We start from the raw sequence: 24,790 nt of genomic DNA, 5'->3' as shown, positions 1-24,790 counted from the left end.
CCCCCCCCCCTTTTTTTTAATTGGGGAATGAACCCAGAGGAGTTTTACCACTGAGTTACATTCCCAGCTCTTCTATATTTTTATTTTGAGACAAGGTCTCACTAAATTGCTTAAGACCTCACTATGTTGCTGAAGCTCTCCAGGAGCTTGGGATCCTCCTGCCTCATCCTCCCAAGTTGCTCAAATTACAGGCATGTGCCACCATGCCCAGCCTCATTACCAGTCTTTTTTATTTTTAATTTTAAGATGGGGACTCAATAAGTTGACCAGGCTGGCCTCAAACTTGTGATCCTCCTGCTTGAGTCTCCTGAGTGGCTGGAATCACAGATGTGCACCACCAAGCTGGCTCAAATAATGACTTTTCTTTAATTTAAGGTGAACAAACATTTAATCAGATAAGGCAACTAACCACAATTAATCTACTTCCAGTTAGGAATATTTAACTAGCCATTTATAAAAAAACTGATGAATATAAAGAATCTAATTATTTCAGAGCCTTCCACTCCTAGAAAGTAGAAATAGTATATATATATATATATATATATATATATATATAGAGAGAGAGAGAGAGAGAGAGAGAGAGAGAGAGATACTGATTATTCAGACATATTTTTGAACATTTCAAAAACATTAGAAATATGCTAGTGTTCCAGAAGTCATTAAAGACACCAAGGACTATAAATCAATAATTTAAAAAAAAAAACTAAAAAAAAGCATGTTTTGTGTTGTTGTTATTGTTGTTTTAGATTTTATAATTATACATAAAACAGACCAAAATTAAGTGAATTTAGAATCCCAGAGAAGTACACAGAATACTCAAGCTGGCCTTTACTTCTAAGGCATTGTTAAACCAGGTAAATCTGAGCTTTGATTTCCGACTCTTTTCAGGACACACAGGAGAGACAACTAGGTCCTCTTCAGAGTGCCAGTTCTAAATAATAGAATACCATCCCTTTAAAGGGGGCAGGTCCAGTCTTTCAGTGTAAGAATGAACCAGAGGTGACCATCTTGAACCTTGTACCCATGCCCAATACTCCACGCTGGAGTTGGTTCCTGCCTAGAAACTGGCTCTAGGTATAATAGGAGGATGGAAACCAAACAAAATTCTCCTAAGAATTTACAACCACAACGTGGCCCACACAGCTTCATGCCCAAATTCATACATCTGAGTGGTCTGAAAAATACCTCAAGCTGAGAATTAAGTTACAGTGGTCATAGATTCAGGAGTCTCACAGACGCAAACACAAATGTTCCCTGAAGAAACTTACCTGTATGTCAGGACTCAAAAAGAATTCTCACAGAAATATGAGCTCATGGTCAAAATATCATGAAACTCAAAGCAAATGACGCATGGTGAGAGTCAGCCCTTAGGAGACCCCCGAAAATGGGAGATATGGGAATTATGAAACACACAATATAAATCAACTATATTTAAATGTGGTAATACAAAAAAGGGGGGTTAAAAAGTTAATTTGCATTTTCAAACATGTCTATTTTTTTATGATGAATTTTTTTTTTTTTTTAAGACAGGTCTCACAAAGCTGATCTCAAACTCCTGGGTTCAAGAGATCCTCCTGCCTCTGCCTCTCAAATAGCTGGGATTATAGGAATGTCTCTCCAAATGCCAAGCTTCTGATGGAAAATTCTAAACATAAACCAAAATAGAGCAAAATGAAGAAAATAATAATAGTTTGCCATACACTTATCTACTCATTTGTGCTTAAGTATTTTTGAGAAAATCTTAGACATCATGTCATTGAAACATATCAAGGTACATCTCTAAGACCTGGGGACTTTTTTTTTTTTTTTTACATAATTCCAATGCCAGCATCACACCTAACAAATTTAACAAATAGTTTATTAATATCATTTAATATACAACCCATAATAAAATTCCTCCAATTGTCTCAACCTCCTTTTCCCTTTTCTTTAAAGTTGGTTTGTTCAAATCGGGACCCTAACATGCTGCATCTGGTGAGCCATCTCTACTTAATCTAGAACAGAACTTCTTTCCTGTGTCCATCTTTCTCCTTGCCTCTTTTCCTTTCTTCTTTCTGTCTTCCTCCACTAAATATTAAAAACCTTTGTGTCTCAAGCACTGTTACTAGCTATTGCAGGGACTTTGATGAACAAAACCTGTATGGTGCTTAGTTTTATAGACTGCATCTTTGTCTCCGTTTTTCCAACATGTATTTAACACTTTATAGGACTCATCATTCTAAAGGACATTCAAGCTCCTCCCTTTCTCCCATTTAGAATTCAAGCACACGCACACCCCCATTATCTACAGAATAACTTTAGAGACATAGCGGAGCACTCCGCTCCCAACTCCACCACTGGCTGGCCCTGTGACCTTGAACATCCTTCCTCCTGCTTAACATTGCCCTGACTTATTTTTCTCACCTATAAAGTGAAGATCTTGGAGCCTACTTTGAAGGCTTACTCCACAGGATAAAACCAGGCAAAAGAGACTTATACTTCATTTCTTGGCACCACATTTGGACAAGCCAGCTCACTCAGGTTCTGCTCTAGATGCACAGATACAACTGGGCTCAACTTCAAATTAGCAAGAACACTAACTTAGAATATAAGGGTATGAGATGGTTCCTGTTATTCATAACACCACATCAGGAATTGAAGAGTTGTAACCAAGGATCTGAATTGTTAATGGCTCATGGCTACCATATGGGGTAATGCCATATCTAGCAACACTGACCGTGTTCAGTTTTCAGACAAGGTCCGACTTTCCCTCTCACATGCTATTGCAAGTGGAAAGCTATTTTACCTAACCAGTTCTGCCTAACCAGCATCCTTCCTTCAGATAACAACCTCTCATTTTAATTTGGGTAACCCTTCTCCTTGATATCATCTCCTGGGATGGGTGTATGACTCTGAATCCCCTTGGGGAGGGGAACACAATATTCAGGGCAGGTCATTCAAAGTCAGTTTTGTGACTCTTGTAGGACCTAGGTGGAAAGAGATGCTCTAAGATTGCAGAATCTTTTTGGAAATTAAATCATTAGAGTATAAGGCAGAAACAGGGATGGACAATTCCTTGATGGACATTATTTAAACCTCTAGACACAGATTTTCCTGAAGTCATTATGATCTCTACACCTTTCAGTTACATGAGCCAATAAAATCCCCTTTTTTAAAATTTATTTTTTAGTTGTAGTTGGTCACAATATCTTTATTTTATTTTTATGTGGTGCTGAGGATCGAACCCAGAGCCTTGCACGTGCTAGGTGAGCGCTGTACCTACTGCTGAGCCACAACCCCAGCCCCTAAAATCCCCTTTTAACTAATGCCAGTGTGAGCTAGATTTCTATCACTTGCCACCCAAAATATTCTAATATACACTAAATGGCCTGCCTAGAATCCCCTTTGATTATATGATCACCTACCGAGTACTTAACATTAAACCCTGCACAAATATTATCACCTACGAAGTCTTCCCAACACACACCAGCAGAAAAAACTGCTCCTTTGGGATGTTCCCTAAGGCCTGGTATCTCTCTTTACCTCTGCACTTGCCAACCTATGATTTGTTAACAGTCCTGTTCCCCTCCACTCATCCCCACCTCATCTCCCCAGTGCCAATGCCCAGCCTATCTCAGCTCACAGCATTCGTTCAGCAAGTGTTGGTCAAGCTGAAAATGAATATGTCTTTCTTAAACATACTAGAGCCTAATATTTCGTGCAGACTGTACTGTCCTTTATTTGTTATAATAACTATGTTTTTTGAAAACTATGTGTCTTAGGTCGAACCATATGAAATTATTAATATTTGACCTTCTTTGAGCTCCAAAAATGGCTTTTCATTAGGTTCAATATGATAAATATTGATATAATAAACATTATATATAATATAATATATATTTAATAGTATATAATATATAGTATAATAAATATCAACATAATAAATATTGATAATATATTTGAAATATATCAATGTGGTCAGTGGACAAAAGCGATAAGCCTGAATACTAAGGTAAGATAATAAAGGAGCAGAAAAAGACACTGACATGAAGGAACATCATGACTATGGGCAGGTGTTTTTTTTTTTAACAAACAGATTTCACTAATAACAAGATCAATCCATTTTACCTTTAGATTTTACGAGGTGAGTATTATTGCGATTCCCATTTAACAGCTGAGAAAACCAAGTCAGAGCAATTCAGTACTTTGTCTGAGGTCACACAGAAATAAAGTAGCAGAGTCAGGATTCAAACCCAGGTAGTTTTACTCCAGTGTTCCTGCCCTAAATCATATCTGTGCCAACCCTTAACTATGATGTTGCTCTGCGCTAGTCAAAAAAATAAAAAAACAAAAAAACATTAAAAACAAATTTAACTAAAAAAATTATTGTTCTCTCTTGAAAAAAAAAGAAATTATTGTTGATGTGAGTGTAAAGATACTGTTCCAGCTATTTCACGTAGCAATACAAAACACAAACTGCTTATTAGGATGACAACTCTGAATCAGGGATTCGGGACAGGAACAGCAGGGATTGCTTGATCTCTGCTCCATAAAGTCATTTCAGGTGGAAAGATTCTAACTGGCTGGTGGCTGGAGCGATCTGAGGGTTTTACCACTCATATTTTTTTGATACCTGAACAGAGATGACTTAGAGGCTAGGTTCAGATGAGCCTGAAGATCCAGCACTTACAAGTCATCCCTTCCTTGAGCTTGGGCTTCTCTCAGCAGGGCAGCTGGATTCAGAGAGGGAGAATCCAGAGAGCAAATGTTTTGAGAATATCAGGATAAAACTGCAAGGCATCTCTGGACCCAGTCTTAGAAGTCATGCAACTTTATTTCCTCACATTCTTGCTTATAAGCAAGTCTCTAAGGCCAGCCTCAACTAAAGGGAAGGGAATTAGACCCCCACTTCTTGATGGGAGAGAAGCAAGGTGATGTTACAGAAGAGCAGGAGAGTGGGACCTAGTGTTGCAGCCACCTCTGGTGACAATGTGGCACAGAGTCACAAAGATTGGTGAAGGAGTTCTCCCATGAGTTCCTTTTAATTAGGAAGAACCACGTCTCTCTAGACCCTCACAGCCTACTTATCTTCAGGTTCCATGGGTAAAGGACCTTGCCCATGCCCTTGCCATAGCTAAAAAGGAAGCTGGGAAGGAAAGTACATAGTATGTTGACTCCTGTAAGATTTGAAGTGCTTCTGTTAGTTAAAAAAAAAAAAGGTGTGGAGAGAAAGTGCAATTGGAGAAAATGACTGATGAGCAGACTCTATGAATGTTGGCCACAGGTACAGCTATCAGTCATTCATTCACTTAGCAATTATTACCTGATGGACAATTATGTACAAAGCAAAGTGCTAAAAGGCAGGGCCACATCAGTAATACAGACAATATTCCTGCCCTCATAAAGCTTACAGTCTGGAACAGAACAGAGACATTTAACAAGTAATTACATAATTAAGTGCAAATATGTTAATCGTTCTGAAAAGATATATACAATCAGTGGGCAATTACCTATAAATATAAAATATTTATTTATGGAAGCATATTGAAGTGAAAGATGAGATTATAGTTATAAATGCTAATAGAACCCCAAGGTCCTTAGTAAGTCTAAAAAATATGAAAGTTTGAATTTTCCCATTGTGTAATAGAGTGAAGCACCATGTCTGGTAGATATAAGTGTCCCTGTCATTAGACAATCCATAGAGGATCAGAGACCATTTGCTGCCATTTACTACAGGTCCCATGAACTATTGCTTAGGCCTACCTGAAATTCATCCAAGTACATTTTTTTTTTCTTTTTGGTACTAGGGATTGAACCAGGGGGAACTTAACCACTGAGCCACATCCTCAGCCCCCTTTTTATTTTTTTTTTGTTTTGGATAGGGTCTTGTTAAGTTGCTTAGGACTTACTAAGCTGGTGAGGCTGGCTTTGAACTCGCAATCCTCCTGCCTCAGCCTCCCGACTGCTGAGATTACAGGTGATCGCTACCACGCTCTCCAATGGCACTATCCACCTGCATCTTTACCAGACACACTTCGGGTTACTCTAGCAACTTTCCCAGATATCCTAGATACAAGTTTGGAATTTTCCAGTTTCTGGAAGTGTATGTCTGTCATACTAAAGCGTTAGTTTGGTAAATTTAATGACAGTATGAACAATCTTGGGCCCAAACCCCCTGAGGTGATCTGAAAATTGGAGAAATGGGCCTTCAAAAGTAACAACTCAGACTGGAGACTCAAGATGAGTCCACTCCTTATAGGAATAGGAACTAAAGCCAGCTTTGCCCTTGACAACACCAAAAACCCACCTTATACATTCCTTTGATATCTGCAATGGCATCAGCTAACTGCTGGTTAAAGCATTTTCTCATGGTATCCTCATTCTGTAAATAAAAGAATACAGTTAGCACTACAATGTATATCCAAATATAACTCACACCTACTAAGGGGAGCTCATCATTAAAAGCCACCATCCAAATCATCACAGTCTCTTGAGATCTCCATTTTATACTTATTTCTCTCCCATTATAGCTATGATAACAAATTTAATTTTTACTTATATAAAACCCAGAACAATAGAGAGATCTTCTTATGAATAAAATACACAGATAATTTGAACACTTCATTTAATTTTACACATCAATTAAAGTCTTTTAGTGCTTTCCTTGTAAAAAATAGTAAAATCTACTTATGATTTGTATCTTCTTCTGACCTTATACTTTTTGATGGGTTTTGTTCATGAAGACTGATTGGCTAACCCCAAACAAATCAGAGTCATTTTCTGATTGAGCAAATAATTTGATAAAAATCAGACAGTAATTCAAAAAAACCAAAGGCTAAATGTTCTCTCTGATAAGTGGATGCTGATTTCTAATGGGGGCCAGGCGGTGGGGGGGTGCATTGGGAATGGAGAAACTTTGATTGGGCAAAGGGGAGGGAAAGATGGGGAGGGGGCATGGGGGCAGGAAAGATGGTGGAATGAGATGGACATCATTACCCTAGTATCATCATTACCATAGGTGCATGTATGACTGCACATATGGTGTGACACTACATTGTATACAACCAGAGAAATGAAGGGTTGTGCTCCATTTGTATACAATGAATTGAAATGCATTCTGCTATTATGTATAACTAATTAGGACAAATTAAAAAATGGTACAGTAAATTTTGTAAAAATGCTCTTGATTTTGACATCAGTTCTGATTCCAGAATGGAGTATAAACAACAAATAGGATTTAGAGTCAGAAAGGACAGAATTTCAATATTGGGCCCCTAACCATCTGTTGGGCCTTATACAAGTTATCTAACCTTGGCAAGCTCAGTCTTAATGAGTAACTGAAGTACAACAGGACTTCCACTTTAGGATTTTGAGAGACTTAAAGGGTAAATGCAATTAAAAGGCTTAGCATAGTATTTAATATAGTATGGTCAACAAAATATGAGTTTTCTTGTTAGCACAGAAATATTAGTGTTGTCTGTTCTTAATGACAGATAATTATGTTACCCTGACCAAAACTTTTATGAAATTCCCTGAAGCAGTCATTGTTATATCTTTGGCTAACAACAGGGCCATTAAAACACAAATAAGGTCACATAAAATTGTAACTCTGAACAAAAACTCCAGCGTCAAACTGCCTGGCCTGAAACCTGAAGCTCTGCTGTTTAATGGGTGACCTTGAACAAGTTAATTGACCTTTCTGTGCCAAAGTGTTCTTATCTGTAAGGGAGGAAAAGTAATCATACCTACTTTATAAGGTAAATGGGTTAGTGAGCTCATATACAACTTACTAAGGAAAGTTCCTAAAACACAGTGAAGCTCTTTGTACAATCTACTCTATGAGTTACAACCTATACGAATTAAGTGGTCCTCATAAATCACTAAATTCAAAACTGCAGAATACAGACATCTAAGAGCAAGATCAATCCCCATTTAAAACAGAGAAAACGAGAGAACATTTACCTGATGATAATGTTTTTCCATTTCAAGGATCCTGTCATGTAGAACTTTGAAGATACTGGAAGACTCCTCTTGAAGCCGGTCCTCAAATTTCAATTGAAGAAATTGTTTGACGAACCTATAATCCTGCTCAAGGGATGAAACAATCTTAAAAAAAAAATTAAAGCATTCATTATTGTAGAGAATAAGGCTCTCCGTGTAAATATTCCTGCACATTCCCTGGTTCTAGGCTTATAATCGGGTACCTGGTCAGGGGCCTGTGATGCCTTTTAAGATTATTTCTCACAGATGGTGAATTACAATAACTCTATCTCATGGTGGCTAGGGTTCCAAAATGACTCTCTCTGCCAAATGAAGATAGTTAATTCATGTTGGCGTTTAATCCCCATTGTGAGAAATTAAGGTGGGACAAACAATTTGTGATTAGGATTACCTAAAGCCATCAGAAAGGGGGAGGTAGGGAGGTGGAGAGAGGGGATGTAAGGAAGGATACGGGAAAAGGAGATTAGAGGGAAGGGAGCAAGACATGGCAGTGAGATCACATGAACTGTGTCTTAAAGGAGGTACCCAAAAGCTGCCAGACACCATTTCCATTTAAATCCTACTGACCACAATTTAGTCATTTGGACACAGCTAATTTACAAAGAGAATAAAGTTAAAATCTTTTCTGAAAGTTGTCTTTATAAAAGAAGACAATAAAATTGCAAGTATATAGGGAAGAGACATCCTCAAAAGCTACTAGTGGGAGTATAAATTGGTATAATCTTTATGCAGGGCAATTTGGCAATATCCTTCAAAATGACTAATGCATACACCCTCTGACTCAGAAATTCCACTTTTAAGAATTTACACCACAGATTTACTGACACACAAGTATGCACAGGATTATTCATCACAGTAAAAGATTAGAAACTACCAGAAAGAGTGTCTATCAATAGAGGAATAGCTAAATAGATGATGTATACTTTGTAACATGATGTACTTGTAAAGCAAATAAGGAAACTATATGCCAATATGGAATGATTTCCAATTATATTAAATGAAAAATAAAAATAAGGTTTATGAGAGTATTTACAGAATTATGCTACCTCATGTGATAGTTTTATTGATTAGGATCTTTAATAACAACTCTTAAAATCTGATGTGTATGAAATTCTCCATCCTTTTTCAATCAAAAAAGATTCAAAAATATGATTTTATAATTTTTGAAGGATCATAAACAGGAAATGTGCACAGATGTCAAAAAATAGAGAGTAACAAGTATTTCAATAAATAAGTTGGCATATATAAGCATGATGTAAATATAAATCATAGCTTGCATTAATAAATTTTTTGAACTTGGGAATAAACCCAGGGGCACTTAAACACTGAACCACATCCCCTGACCTTTTTTAAATTATTATTATTATTATTTTTGAGACAGAGTCTTGCTAAGTTGCTGAGGTTGGCTCTGAACTTGCAATCCTCCTGCCTTACCCTCCCAAGCCACAGGGATTACAGGTGTGAGCCATTGTACTTGGCTTGCATTAATAATTTTTAAAAATACAATGGTCATTCAGCTCAGTTTGCCAAAATGCTAATGATTTATTTGGGCAATACTGTGGAAAATTAATCAGATTATATTGCTGTATTCTGTGCATGTACAAAATTTAACAATGAATTCTACTATTACATATAATTATACCAATAAAAAGGATGCATGCTAGCAAAAAAAGATTATACTATCTAAGAAATTTTAATCATTTTGAGTCTCTCCATGAAAGATACATGAAGACAAATGCCTAAAATCATCTTTGAAGTTTCAAAATAAATCCAGATTTACCTTCACTAACTTTTTTGTACAGGAACTCAACTCCTTTAGTGGCAAAATTTCACTAGAATCTGTTTGAGTAGCGTGGTCTGTGGTGAAAAAGCCGACCTTCAAATCATCTGAAATGTTAAATCTGAAAAAAAAAATTAAACGTGCTTTATGTCATGGATATTTCCTTTGAAATGTTTCTGCATTTATTTTGGGGGTAAATCATATTATATATCCTATGTGTTATTATTGCCTGTGCTACTCCTGGGAACAATTATAAATATATACACGGACATATTCCACAGAAAACCTTAAGATAATAGTTCTCAAAATGTGGTCTGTGGAACCTCTAGGGTTCTGGGGCACTATGAGGGAATCCATGAGATCAGAACTATTTTCATAATAATATTAAGACTGATTCTCTCATAAATGTTCAATGGAGTTTTCCAGTGGCTACAAATTACATAACAGTCTGACAGACAGAATACAGAAACAGCCATAATAATTCAGCCATTTTCTATTAAGCTAGGCAGGAGAAAGATATGCAAAAATATAAAACGGTGACACTTTTCTCATTGCAGTTTTTTTTTTGAAAAAATGGTTACTTTTTCTTTAAAATGTGTTATTGATATTAGCACATAGTTTATCATTATCTTAAGTGAACTAATATAAATATATATTTAATGTCTTTAAATTTTTTCTAATTTATTTTATTTATTCTAATTAGTTACATATGACAGCAGAATGCAATTCAATTCATATTACACAAATAGAGCACAATTTTTCATATCTCTGGTTGTATACAAAGTATATTCACACCAATTCGTGTCTTTGTACATGTACTTAGGATAATGATGTCCATCTCATTCCATTGCCTTTCCTACCCCCATAATCCCCCTTCTTCCTCCTCCCCTTTGCCCTATCTAAAGTTTGTCTATTCCTCCCATGCTCCCAACCCCCATCCCCAATATGAATCAGCATCCTTATATTAGAGAAGACATTCAGCATTTGGATTTTTAGGATTGGCTTACTTCACTTACCATTATATTCTCCAATCCCATCCATTTACCTCAAATACCATGATTTTATTCTCTTTTAATGTGGAGTAATATTCCAATGTGTATATATACCACAGTTTCGTTATCCATTCATCTACTGAAGGGTATCTAGGTTGGATCCACAGTTTAGCTGTTGTGAATTGTGCTGCTGCTATAAACATTGATGTGGCTGTGTCCCTGTAGTATGATGTTTTTAAGTCCTTTGGGTATAAACTGAGGAGTGGGATAGCTGGGTCATCACATGCACATCAGATAGAGCACTAATCTCTAGGATATATAAAGAACTCAAAAATCTTAACACCAAAAAAACAAATAACCCAGTTAATAAATGGGCCAAGAAACTGAGCAGAAACTTCTCAGAAGATATACAATCAATCAATAAATGTATGAAAAAATACTCAACATCTCTAGCAATGAAAATGAAAATCAAAACTACTCTAAGATTTCATCTCACTCCAGTCAGAATGGCAGATATATTTGTATTAAGAATACAAATAACAATAAGTATTGGCGAGAATGTGGGGAAAGGGCACACTCTTATATTGCTGGTGGGATTGCAAATTGGTGCAACCAATCTGGAAAGCAGTATGGAGATTTCTTCTTTTAAAATTTGAATATGGCAATTACCAGTAGATATGACCAACATAAACTAAATCTTTCAGTTTGACAGTAACTTTTAAGAATATTGAGGATCCCAAACCAAAAAGTTTGAGACCTACTTCTTTAAGATAATCTCCACACCATCATGTATTTGATTGTCAAACTCCATTGCTGAAAAATTGGAATCACCTAGGAACAAGTCCTTACAGCCCTCTAATGACAGGCATCTCAAACAGTAATATGAAGGTCAATTTTCTGGATGCACTCTCCCTGACAATTTGATTAAAGTTACTATAACACCATTTGTGTCTTAATACATGTACTTGGGGTAATGATGTCCATCTCATTCCACCATCTTTTTTACCCAGAGATAAGAAAAATTGTGCTCTATATGTGCAATATGAATTGTAATGCATTCTGCTGTCATATATAACAAATTAGAATAAAAAATTTAAAAACAAAATTTAGTACAACACTCTCTAAAATGTCAGCTACAATAAATAAATAAATAAATAAATAAATAAATAAATAAAATAAAACATGAAAGCCCAAATAGAATCATCAGCTCTAAAGACAGAGTATCTGTGCTTCTTTCCTCCCTCATCTAATGGCCAACTGGAGCAGCCTCTGATAAGGCCACCCTCTCTTTTTACTTGCTGATAGAACCTCAAATGTGACCACCCCCCATAGAACTCAGGGGAGATCTACCATGTTCCCAGTGCCAAGAGTAACTCCTGTGGGGACTAAGCCCACCTTGGTAATCCCATTTTTTTTTTACAGTGAAAGGCCAGAACTGTGTGTAGAACATTAGGAATGGACTGCTGGGGGATTGGGAAGGTTTTTTAGATTCCTTTAGAGAAATCAACAGAGGAGAGCTTTCTTCTGTGACTCTAGACATGGTCAAGTGTAAAAGTAATACCAAGCAGTATGGAGATTCCTCAGAAAACTTGGAAAGGCACCACCATTTGACTCAGCTATCCCACTCCTTGGTTTATACCCAAAGGACTTAAAATCAGTATACTACAGTGATGCGGCCACAACAATGTTTATAGCAGCACAATTCACCATAGCTAAATTATGGAACCAACCTAGACGTCCTTCAACAAATGAACTGATAAAGAAAATGTGGTACATATACACAATGGAATATTACTCAGCATTAAAGAAAAATGAATTTATGGTATTTGCAGGTAAATGGATAGAACTAGAGAATATCATGCTAAGTGAAATAAGCCAATCCTAAAGAAACCAAAAGTCAAATGTTTTCTCTGATAAGAGGTTGCTGATCCATGGGGTAGGGGGGTGGGGTAGGGAAGAATTAAGGAACTTTGCATTATGCAGAGGGGAGTGAGGAGAGGGAAAGGGCTGTGGGGATGCGAAGGACGATGCAATGACATTATTACCCTATATACATGTATGATTACATTACTGGTACAAGAGGAATGAGAAGTTGTTCTCTATTCATGTACAATGTGTCAAAATGCATTCTACTGTCATGTATACCTAATTAGAATGAATTTTAAAAATTAATTAATTGGAGTTGGGTTTGTGGCTCAGCAGGAGAGCACTCACCTAGCACATGCAAGGTGCTGAGTTCAATCATCAGCATCACATAAAAATAAATAACTAAAATAAAGGTGTTGTGTCCAACTACAACTAAATAATAATAATAAATTAATTTTTAAAAGTAATGCCAAGAACTGTCAGAGCCATCCTGTGACCACAAAAGAGACAAGCCAGAGAACAAATTCAATACCTAGACAATAAGCTTTCAAAAAAGATGAGAGATAAATTTGACTGATTACTTTTACTATTGACTCAACTAGTTCTGAAACCTGTCATGAATCTGGCCTTCTTATAATGTCATGTAATAAGTACATCGGCTGTAAGCAGTTATTGTCAACTGTAGCTGAAAGCATCCTAACTGATACTCTACCTATGTGACATTAGGAAAATTACTTCATCTTTCTGTGCCTTGGTTAAACAAGGTTATTGTGAGGATTAAGCATGTTAACACTTAGAAGGTACCTTGGTGTTGATATGTAGTAAGCACTCAATAAGTATTACCACTATTGGTGTCATGGTAGTGGTTACTACCTGATGCTTTAAAACATTTTTTTTTCAGAATGAAGAAAACTGTGAAAGCATATCTATATTCAACTAAGGCTAAGTTGAAATAAACACTTCTTAATATTAAAAATAGTAATTTCTAATTAAATCCCACTAAATTCTTGACTAACCTTTCATACATTCTTTATTATTACAATAACAGACCTTGTCCATGGCCTTAATCTGGGTGGGGAGGGAGCATCTGAATTTCAATTAAAATTTCTAGTGTTTTCCCACAGTAAATTATATTTTAGATGTAGTTCAATTTGTTTTAGGAACCTATATATAATTTTCTCAGGGACACAGTTGGGGGAGGCAATCTTCATGGGCCCTGAGTATCCCTGCACATTCTTTTTGGATATCACACGAATACAAAGCCATGACCAATCTTTCCGTATGCCATTCCCAGAGTTGTTTATAGTGAGCACCTTTGACAGGTGAGGTAATGCTTCCCCCTGCCAAGAAGGAGATTTGCTACAAAAATGGAACATGCCCCAGTTCAGAGCTCCTCTCCCTTGATTATATAGGCATCTATAAGGGGTCTTTTGTGTCACCCCCATGCGAAGTTGGGGGTCCTAGGGTATCAACACAAATCAACATGAAGCTCTGGCTACTGTTTTTCTGATAAAGTCCTTTGTCTTTGACCCAGGAATCTTGTGTCTTCTGTCAAGGTCTGTGAAACAGTAATAGAAAAATTTGTTAGCTTCTATATAGGGTAAGATCTTAAACACCACACAGTCCTTGACAAGCATCTGACCCCAAATCCTCTCAAAAATGCTTTGCATATTGAATATCTTTTTTTAAGATCAAGATACAGTGATTAGCTGAAAATATCATCAATACTTAAGGCTCAGTGTGCCTAAAATTTATAACCACCTTTGAAAATCAATTATGAAAACCATTACTAAATTATAATGATTGTATTAAAATTAACTATGATATTATAATGCACTAAAATAATGCATGACTCATATGATCAAGATTAAACACATTTTTCAAAGTAGTTTATAGCAAATTAGAAGAAAAGCAATTTTTAAGTGATGATAATATTAAATTTCAGGAAAATGTTCTTGGTACCTTTCAAGATAACAACCATTAATGGTGACAAATTGTACACATGGCATTTTTCCCAGAAAATATGTTTTGAGAAATTTTACTTCTCTTTTATGTTATTTTTGAGACTCTTTTAGGACACAAAACAAAAATAAGATCATTATACTTTCTAACACGTGTCCCACAGAATTTAGGATATAATATAGAGGTTCCCTAATGTTACTGTAAGTCTCTAAACTCTGGTTTTTGTTTGTTTGTTTTAGTCTATAACTCCCATTGTTTCTTACAGTGTCTCACTAAAATATAGTTTATGTTTCTACTCTGTTATAAGGATGTTGATAGCCTTCTTTTCCTAAAAAGAACTAAATTCAATCTTCTTTCTATACTTCAAATCTATATCTAAGCTAATTGTTTGAGCTTCATACATTTAACACATAAAAACTGAGCACCTACTGTTTACCAAGTACTCTTCTTGGCACCTTAGATAATAAAAGTGGACAAGGAAAAAAGTCTTTGTTCTTGTGAAATTTACATTCTAATGGGCTAGACACCCAGGAAACATGAACAAAAATCTGATATCTATTCAGAGGTAGTCTGAACTCTCAACTCTCATTGCATATACCCCAAGTACCATATTCATCTATCACACATCTGCCAATTAAACATTCCCAAAATACATCCCTACCTCAACAGCATCCTCAGCCTGAGATTAAGTCTCCCCACAGTTCTACCTGTCAAAAGCATTTGTAATTAATTTATCTTTACTCTTACTTTTATTGTCACATGGGGACATGTGAAAAAGATGAAGAAACTAGATTAAAGAGACTCCTCTGACCATATGCAAGACAATTTGACCCTTCAAATAAAAGATGAAACTATCACATTATAACCCAAGGAATCCAGCAATTCCTGCTAATATGAATGAATTTAAAATGAATATATTATAATGGGGGGCTCTAATAAGTGTATAAAATGATGAATTCAGAGAATAGCCATTTATCAACTACCATGAAGGTGACTGATTAAGACAGAAATCAAGGGCTGGGGATGTGGCTCAAGCAGTAGCACGCTCGCCTGGCATGTGTGCGGCCTGGGTTCGATCCTCAGCACCACATACAAACAAAGATGTTGTGTCCGCCAAAAACTAAAAAATAAATATTAAAAAATTCTCTCTCTCACTCTCTCTTTAAAAAAAAAAAGACAGAAGTCACCAACGATGGCTAAGACTGGCCAGTATAAATTTGATTAGGAAAAGAAAATTTTGTGATAATTTTCAACAAATAGTAACTTATTATAAAAGAAAGAGTAGTAAATTTAAGATAGAGAAACTTGGAAGACCCAAGAAGGTCAAGGTTAGTGGGGAGAAAATCTAAACCACAGTGCACACTAACACTGAAGCCCTGAGAAGAGTACAGATCATCTCTGTGTCATTCCTGCCATGAATGCATGACGTGGTTATGAAGAAACATCACATAAACCCAGCTACAGCTGGTCTTTCCACAGAATGTAAAGTCTGGGAGAGTTTCTCAACCTTTCCTTGTCTTTTATGTTCTTGACACTCTCCCAGACTGAATGTGTCCTATACCCTCATGGAAAGTTACGATCAGTTGACCAAAGATGAAAAAACTCAAGCCTGATTAACAGATGAATCCATCAACAGATGGCAAATATCTATAGAATTATATCTTCACTCAGAGGTGATCCTGAAGGATGGCTATGGAGGAAAATTCTCCCACTGAACAGAACTTGAAGTATTACATTTGGGTATCTACTTTTTTGGGAGGATGAGAAGTGACCAGAAGTACACATCTATGTTAATTTATGGGCAGTTACTAAAACATTAGCTGGATGGCCAGGAAGTTGGAAAGAACAAGTTGGAAACACTGATGATAAGAAAATCTGGGGAAGAGTTATGTGTATGGACCATTTTGAATAGGTACAGAAAATGCTCCCAATATGAATGTTCACCAAAGAGCATCCACTGCAGAAAATGTGGTCAATCTTCAGGTAAGCAGAATGAGGCTTCTCTCTGCTTTCTTTCTGCAGCCAGTGCTTGCTCAGGGGCTCTTGAACAAAATGCTCATGATGGCAGGGGTGGAGTTCAACAGCACAGACTTTCCTTACTGAGGCAGGTCTGGCTAACCAACAAAAATGCCGAGTGCCTCATCTGTCAACAGAAGAGATCAATACTGAGTACCCAACATAGCAGTATTAACCAGAGATGATTGCCAGTCACTTAGTAGCAGGTTAATAATATGGAACCTTTTCCGTCATCCTTACTGGGATAGACATACATGAACTATATGAGTCGTTGTGGGGCAGGTCGCTCAGAAAACACACAAAGTCCCAGTTTTATCCAAATTGAAGAGTCTTTATTTAGCCAGGTGGCCAGGACTGCTCCCCACAGGACCCATTTAACTGTTTCTGCAAGGATCAGCCCCCAGCCTGAGCATTTTAGGATATTTAAAGGCAAAAACCACATTTGGGTTGACCTAACTGCAAGCAAGCAGGTACAGTAGCTGAATTTGGCAGTTAGCGAGACAATGCAGTCGGTACATTGGTATTTCTCATGGGACTTTCCAGGTTGACATAGCAGCAAGCAAGCAGAGGGAAGGGAGTCAAAATGACCCTAGTTCAATACATGCTAAAGATTGGTTACTAACGCCTAGACAATCAATCTCTGACAGGTACATTGTCCAAGAAAAATGGAAACCAAAGATAACAATTTTACATTATATAACAATTTCTATTTTGAGTTGCCAAGTATGTTATGCTAGGTAACTATTAATGTGTACAGAGGCGGGGATTTCCCATGGGAGAAGCATTTCTTACATGATGTGGAGTCTCAGGGTAAAATGGAGTCTGTTTGGTCATTGCCCAGATAGCCTGGCCCATAACAAGTTGGCATTCCCTGACCATAAAGCATCTGCCAGAACCATCACATGTGAACTTACAGAATATCTTATTTTTACCTCCTGATATTCTGCACAGCATCAGTTCTGACCAAGAAACTTATTTCAGAGCAAAAGAAGTGCATCAATGGTTTCATGCCCATGGAATTAACTGGTATCCTCACATAACTCACCATAAGTGGTTGGCCTAAAGGAAAAGTGGAATAATTTCTTGAAGGTTTGGTTATGACAGCTGAGAGCCAAATCCATGAAGGAAGTAATTCTGCCTTATAAAATGAAGTACATACTGATCAGTATATGGTTCTCTCTCTCCTATAGTCCATCAAGGGGTGGAAGTAGAAGAGGTTCCTCTCACTATTACACCTAAACACACACTCCCATAACTATTGCTTCCTGTCTCAGTAGCTTTATGAATTGCTGGTTTGGAGGCCTTGGCTCTCAAGGTTAGATTGCTTCCACAGGAAAAAAACAATGATTGCAATGAAACAGATGAGACTGATGCCTGGCCACTTTGGAATCCTTATGCCACTGAAGCAAACAGAGAAAAGGGCTCACTCCACTGGCTGACATGATTGATTCTAATTGCCAAGGGACAACTGGGTTATTGGTGCACAGTGGAGTCAAGGAAGACTATGTCTAGAACACGGAAGATTCTCCAAAGGGCCTGTTAGTGTTCCCATGCCCAATTGTAAAGATTAATGGGAAACACACACACACACACACACACACACACACACACGTAGAACTTTTGAGAACTTGGGACCTTCAGGAATGAAGGTTTTTTTTTTTTTAATATTTATTTATTTATTTTTAGTTTTCAACAGACACAGCATCTTTGTTTGTATGTGGTGCTGAGGATCGAACCTGGGCCGCACGCATCCCAGGCAAGGCGTGCTACCACTTGAGTCACCCCCCAGCCCCAGGAATGAAGTTTTGGATCTCCCAGCTGGGTAAAGAACTTTGGCATGTCTACACCTTTCAGTAGTTTCTTAGCCAGTGGGCAAGCCATCCCAGCAGATCAGCTCTGGTTGCACCTTCTGGCAAGTTTCTTTGCCACCAGCAAGCTGCTGAGTTTCAATGGCAGCTGTGTCCTCTCTAAAGGTCTCAATCTCAGCCTTTGGGTGGGGGTGCAGGCATTCTAAATTCTTAGTTCCTTCCTTGTTTACTCTTCTTCCAACCTGAAGAATAGCTACATCTGCTTTGGCTATAGCCCTGCTGCTTAAAGTATTTATTTACTACCATGCCATGCCGCCTTTTATTAATCCATCTTAATATTTAATGAGCAACAGGAAATATTACCTACTCAGATTACTGATGAGGTTCCTGCCTCCTGTCTGGACCCTGAGTGCTTCATCAATATAATAAACACAAGCAGCCCTCTGAACTTCGCTCGGGTCTTTATATTCTACACTGCTGTTCCTCCTTCCAGTCCAGAAATGCAGTCCTTTACTTTCCCCAGTGCTAAGCAGGCTCCTTTTTACTAATCAATTTCATTCTTCATGAAGCTTGAACATGGATGTCCTTTCATTCCATTCTATTTTAAGCAAAAGACCTATTTTGGGTGGTAGGTGAAGGAATATGGATAGTTTTTCTTATTAAATATATATTTTTAGGATCTGACTTAGAAACTTGGAATAATATTTTTAGTTATTTCTTCTGTTGCCATAATATGATAATAATACACTCTGATATTTTAAAATGAAGTCTGATAATTTTATAGATACCTCCTCTGGGTGTCTAAAAATAATATTAGTACCTATTGATGGAATGCTTCACTTGTCCTAAGTGCTTTGTTAAAGATGCCCATTTTCTCCTCCAGTAATTCTTCTAACAATCTGATAAAAGATATAATGTTAGAGTCTGTAAACAAGTCAAAATAACACCTGGCATTTTGTCAGGGGAATGTTAGAGTTCGTAAACAAGTCTGGATGGTGCCTGAAAAAATGCCAGAGGGAGTGGTTTGAGAAGTAACACCAGCAAGCCATTAAGTGTGGAGATTCCTGATTGGTTGACTGATGTATCTAGTTTATGTTAATTAGATAAGCTGTGTGGAATGTATAAATACTGCTCCTGTCCTGCAATAAATGGCTCCTACTCCTGCTGTATCAACGTACACAAGTTATTCGTCACCCCCCCTGATTATTCTGCTGCAGCCATACTCCGGCAATATAACAACTTTCTTATTTTGAAAATGTGGAAACTGATGTTCAAAGAGAGAAAATAACTCACTGAATATCAAGAGCCTAGATTCTCATGGGATTCCTCTTGAGTCCCTGGGTGGACAGACCCAGACTCTAAGGTCTCTCCAGTCCTAACTTCCTGTGTGACTGATTCAGAAAGATCTGGTTCATTCAGAACTAAGTAAAATAGCAGGTTCACTGCTTCCCCTCAACAAATTCCAAATGTCTCTAATTTTAGATGACAACCCCACTGCCTGGAATGGAAACCCACATCATAACAAATCAGCTAAGTGGTTCCTACACAGTCCTTATTTATAGTCTCAACAATTCTATCTTTGAATAATAGGTTGGCTGTTTTGCATAAAAACAGGAAGATAACAATCATGTTTTTAATAAAATAGATACAAAATTAACATGTTAGCATATTATAGAAAATGGATCCATGGATATTTATTAACACCACTTCCCACTGAATCCTAGAATACTCCACCTCACAAATGCTCATCCATCAATCAGTAAATAAAAATGGCATTAGATGTGCTCAGCTTCCACTCTGGTGTACTGCCCAGTGTTAAATAAGGAAAATACCATTTCCTTTTTTCCTCCTTGTGTCATCAGACTGATGCACACCCCCACCACCACCCCCAGCTTATAGACTTCTATATGCGTGCTCACTTCCTGGCTGATCTCACCAAATCTCACAGCTAAACGTGCCATCTCTGTGCTAATTATTCCCAGACTGATAGCAAGTAGGACCACTCTCCTGAACTTCAGACTCATAACCGACTTTCTACTTAACAATTCAACTGGTTATCTGATGTCACTGCTGACATGTCATGTCCCAAAGTAAGCTTATGAGATTTCCCCCCAAACCTTTCTTCCTATTATGTTCTTCTGCCTAGTTAATGACAGCTCCGTTTTTCCAATTAACGGGGTCAAAAGCCTTGGAGCCTTTCCTCTGCCATGGTGGCTCCTGTACCTAGAATCAGACCACAGGATCATCCTTCTGGTGGGATATTGTAACAGCGCCCCCAACGGGTTCTTCTGTTTCTGTCCTTGTCCTCATAGTCTATTATAAAAAGTTGTCAGAGTCATTCTTTTGAAAGATAATCAGATAACATCATGCCTCTGGCTTCCTAAAAAACTGAAGTTCTCCTTACAGTGATCTAAGGCCCCGCACTATGTCTCTGAGCCCCTTCTCCAGCCTTGCCTCACTTCCACTACTCCCTGTCCCCTTTCCTGCCACACTGGCCTCCTGCTTTTCCTAGGGTACAGAGGCACTACCATCCACTTCCTGCTCTCTACCTGGATCAATTTGTCTCCTGACACGTCCCCCTTGAGCCTGTAGGTCTTCATCCCAGAGTCATTTCAGAGACACCTTCCCTGGCCACCATATCTAAAATCACAACGCCTCTCTCCACTTGCCACACACACTTTGCTCTCTCCCTGCTTCTGTCTCGTCCTTAGCACTTAATCGCTATATAATTTATTGTATAGTTCACTTATTTATCTAGTTTATCATTAGTTCCTGACTGGAATGTGGACTTCACCAAGGCCAGACTTTTGTCTGGGGTAGAGGCTGCCATCTCTCCGGTGCCTAACCCTGCTACCCTAAGCCTCAGACCCCCGGATTCAGTCAGAACCTGAGCCTCTCCCACTCATATTGGGGTACCAGCCTGCTCTCCCAAGCCCTTTGAATGAAGAGAAATTAATCTGGGCATCAGCATCTCCTTGGCTCAGTTAAGAGGAAGTTCATTGGGCACCTAGCAGGTCTATCTGCCCCTTGAGTCTGGCTGGTGTGTTTTGTAGGGGAACTACGGTGACATGGAATGCCAAGGATCCAAGGCAGGAAGCAAGCCACTGGAGCAGGTTAGACCCCAGTGCCTCTGGTGTTTGCCCTGAGCTACCTCCAATATGTGCTTTTCTCAGCCACCCCTAAATCAGGCCAGTGAGTACACCGATCCGTTTTAACAAACATACCCATTTAATATAGATGACCCAGGGAGCCCCAGCTCAGCAGGACTGAGTCAGTCCTGCTTCTTGGGTCAGTCCAGCTCTGGTCCTTCCTTTTCACTCTGGAGCTGTCTCAATGTGCTCAGTGTGAGGGGCTTGCCTCTAAGACCTGGCCCCATGAGGCCTCTGACTAGTGGAGTTCTGAGGACTCTTTCTTACAGCAGCTAACCTAGTGCCATAGTGGCTTAATGATTTGAAAAGGTTTTTGTGAAGAAAAATACATTTTCTCAGAAACATTAGTTCTACATTATCCAAATGAACAACAAAACGAGGGCAGAGGGAGCCAAGAAAGATTATGAAAGGGAAGAACTATAAACAGAATCCTGGAATAACAAGTAATTATACTGTCAAATGCATATGGTGCTGCTTTGTTCTGAGTGTTTCCCTGGAAAAATCATATTGAACTCCTGACTTCCATGGTAATGACATTAGGAGTTGAGGTCTGTGGAGGTGATTAGGTCAGGAGGGTGGAGGACTTATGAATGGGATTGTGCCTGTATAAAAGTCAGGTGGGGGGAGGTATGGGTGGAGAGTAGGGAGTTGGGGGACAGCTTCCCTGCCCTTTCTACCATGATAGGACACAGCAGGAAGGTGCTTTTATGAGGAAGGGGCCCTTACCAGACACCAAATCTGCCAGTTTCTTGATCTAGAACAATGAGGAAGACATTTCTGTGATTCAGAAATCATCTAGTCTATAATATTTTGTTAGGGCAGCCTAAAAAAACTACTGACCTGCATACCTTCTATGTATGGCCCTTTTGTAAAGGTTTCCAGGATTAGCTCATTAAACCTTCCCTAAGACCTGATACCACTGGTTATCCGTGACAGTTCTGCTTCCTCACATGTTGAAGTTTGAACATCAGAAAAACACGCTGAGGCAGCATTTAAAGCAGGGTTCATTAAAAAGTGGTAACATAGACTTCTCCCAGGAGGGAGAAGGGGGCCACAGCTGGTATCCTGGTATGCCAAAATCGAGGTGTTCTGCCCTTTTTAATATGTCCTAGGTGTCCCTTGTTCTCCTGCCCTCTTCCCCTTATTTTCCCCTTCCTGCTTATGTGACTAGGCCCAGGAAATGCTAGTGGAATGGCCAAAAGGTGGTACATAGGTGGGCTGAAGGGGGAAGGGCAGGATGGAGCAGCCCAGGACACATTAATTAACAACTTATAGCTCCCTGTGGGGAAGGGCAATTCCTGGGACAGGTTACCTTATCAACAGGTTGGAGCAGGGGCAGGTTCTTGATAAGGGTGGAGGAAGGGCTCTGAAGGAATTTCAGTCCCTCAGGGGACGGTGTCCAACTTCCTGGCCTCACTCAAAATTGGCCTCCTGGATCCAACCTGACTGATGTACCTACCTATACTGACTGCATGCCTAATTCTGGCTTGAGATCTTTGGAGTAGACACTATTCATCATCCTAATCGCTGTTTTCCAGCCGAGGTAACTGAGCGAAGTACAGAAGCTAAGTAGCTCTCCTAACCCACAGGCCCTATGAGAACAGGGTGACCCACAGGCCCTATGAGAACAGGGTGGGCAGGATTCGAGCCCCAGCAGTCGGGCTCCGGAGTCGTGCGCTCAGTAGTGGTACAGAAAGAAAGCTAAGCCCAGGAGGTTGTGCAGCGCCGCTGCGAGTCCCCAAGGCAGGGATGCCGGGACCGCGGGTCACCTGGGGTTGAACTGAAATTGTTGAATCGCGAAGTCAAGGTTCTGGATGAGCTTCCAGCAGCCGTGCGCCCGGGGCCACTCCTCCGGGGTATCTGTCGGAGCCTCTGCCATAGCCGCTGGCCATGCGCCTCCCGCTGAGTTGCTAACCGCGCGTCTGTTGCCATAGCGACTCCCCGGGAAACGGAAAGCGCGGGAATCGTGGGCGGGGGAGGGGGCTGGCAGGGAGCGCTGCGCACCGGGAGTGGGGCGCAGGGCTGGCGCTGGAGTCCTCCTCTGCCGCTTCCAGTGCCCCACCTGACTCAGGGCTTGGCGACGAGCGGAGGCTGCAGCTGAAACGTCTCCAAGCAAAGCTGCACCCCTGTAAATAACACTGTCGCACCCCATCCCGCCCCCGGTCCTCCGTTGCTTCCTCCCTTCGCAGGGCTCTGAGCTCAGCCTCGCTCCTGGACCCCACAGGAGACGGAGGTTTGGGTTTCTGAGCTCCTCTTCCTTCGCCAACACTCCTCTCAACACTATTGTGAGACCCTGGGCGTGGTGGCTCTTCCTTATAGAACCTCCCACGTTGTGCTAATGGGAGGGTGAAAAATAGTGAATCCCTGTAATGAGGACGCTCATGACATGAGCCACGGACTCATCGCCTTGAGAAGCAAGCTGGTGGCCTCATAAATTGCCCACACCTGCTACTTGGCCGCCCGCGTAGGCAGGCCTGGATTTAAAAATTTCTTTGCAGAGATTAAGCAGGCCTGTATTTCTATTTAATATGAAAGTCAGAATATAAGGCGTTAAGTATACTGTGTAGCGTGGGATTCAATTTTCTTAAGTTTCTACCAATAAGAGAAGTTTATTATGGTGGGGAGGGGCAGGCACCAGGAATTGAATTCAGGGGCACTAAACCACTGAGCCACATCCCCAGCCATATTTTTGTACTTTATTTACAGACAGGGTCTCACTGAGTTGCTTAGCGCCTCACTTTTGCTGAGGCTGGCTTTGAACTCGTGATCCTCCTGCCTCAGCCTCAGAGTAGCTGGGATTACAATATGTGCCACCATGCCCGGTGGAAGTTTATTTTTAATGGTGAAATTTTTGCTTATTCTTTGTTTTCAATTCTCTCTTACACATTGACAACTGATAGGAGACACCTATTCTAATATCAACATGTCGTTCCCTGGTTTTAGAACGTATTCTACACCTTCATGTCACTAGATTGTTTATAGGAAAATACAAGTTTTTCTTTTCTCTCTTGTAATAACTACATAAGAAGGGGTTAGTTTGATATTAGAAGCTCAAAATAGGAAAAGAAAGTGAAAATCACTGTAGCATTATCACTATTTTCATGTTTAAAGGCAAAGATTAAAAACCCAAAGTGCCAGGGGCTGGGGTTGTGGCTCAGCAGTAGAGTGCTAGCCTAGCACGTGTGAGGCCCTGGGTTCAATTCTCAGCACCACATAAAAATAAGTAAAATAAAGGCA

General features: G+C 39.2%; 1 protein-coding gene across 1 annotated transcript in view; it reads right to left on the bottom strand.

The window, feature by feature from the left end:
- CUNH10orf67 (chromosome unknown C10orf67 homolog) overlaps window positions 1-23,705 on the bottom strand; it is a 122,948-nt gene extending 99,243 nt beyond the window's left edge. Inside the window, exons 1-4 of the mRNA XM_048812757.1 lie at window positions 23,323-23,705; window positions 9,761-9,881; window positions 7,942-8,085; window positions 6,287-6,361 (exon numbers count right to left, since the gene is read on the bottom strand). Of these exons, the coding sequence (XP_048668714.1) occupies window positions 6,287-6,361; window positions 7,942-8,085; window positions 9,761-9,881; window positions 23,323-23,705 (723 nt within the window). The remainder of the gene's footprint in view (window positions 1-6,286; window positions 6,362-7,941; window positions 8,086-9,760; window positions 9,882-23,322) is intronic.
- Between the last annotated feature and the right edge of the window lie 1,085 nt (window positions 23,706-24,790).

Source organism: Marmota marmota, unplaced genomic scaffold (assembly GCF_001458135.2).
Source record: "Marmota marmota marmota unplaced genomic scaffold, marMar, whole genome shotgun sequence".
Classification (NCBI taxonomy): Eukaryota; Metazoa; Chordata; class Mammalia; order Rodentia; family Sciuridae; genus Marmota; species Marmota marmota.
This window is presented reverse-complemented; position numbering and strand designations above follow the sequence as displayed.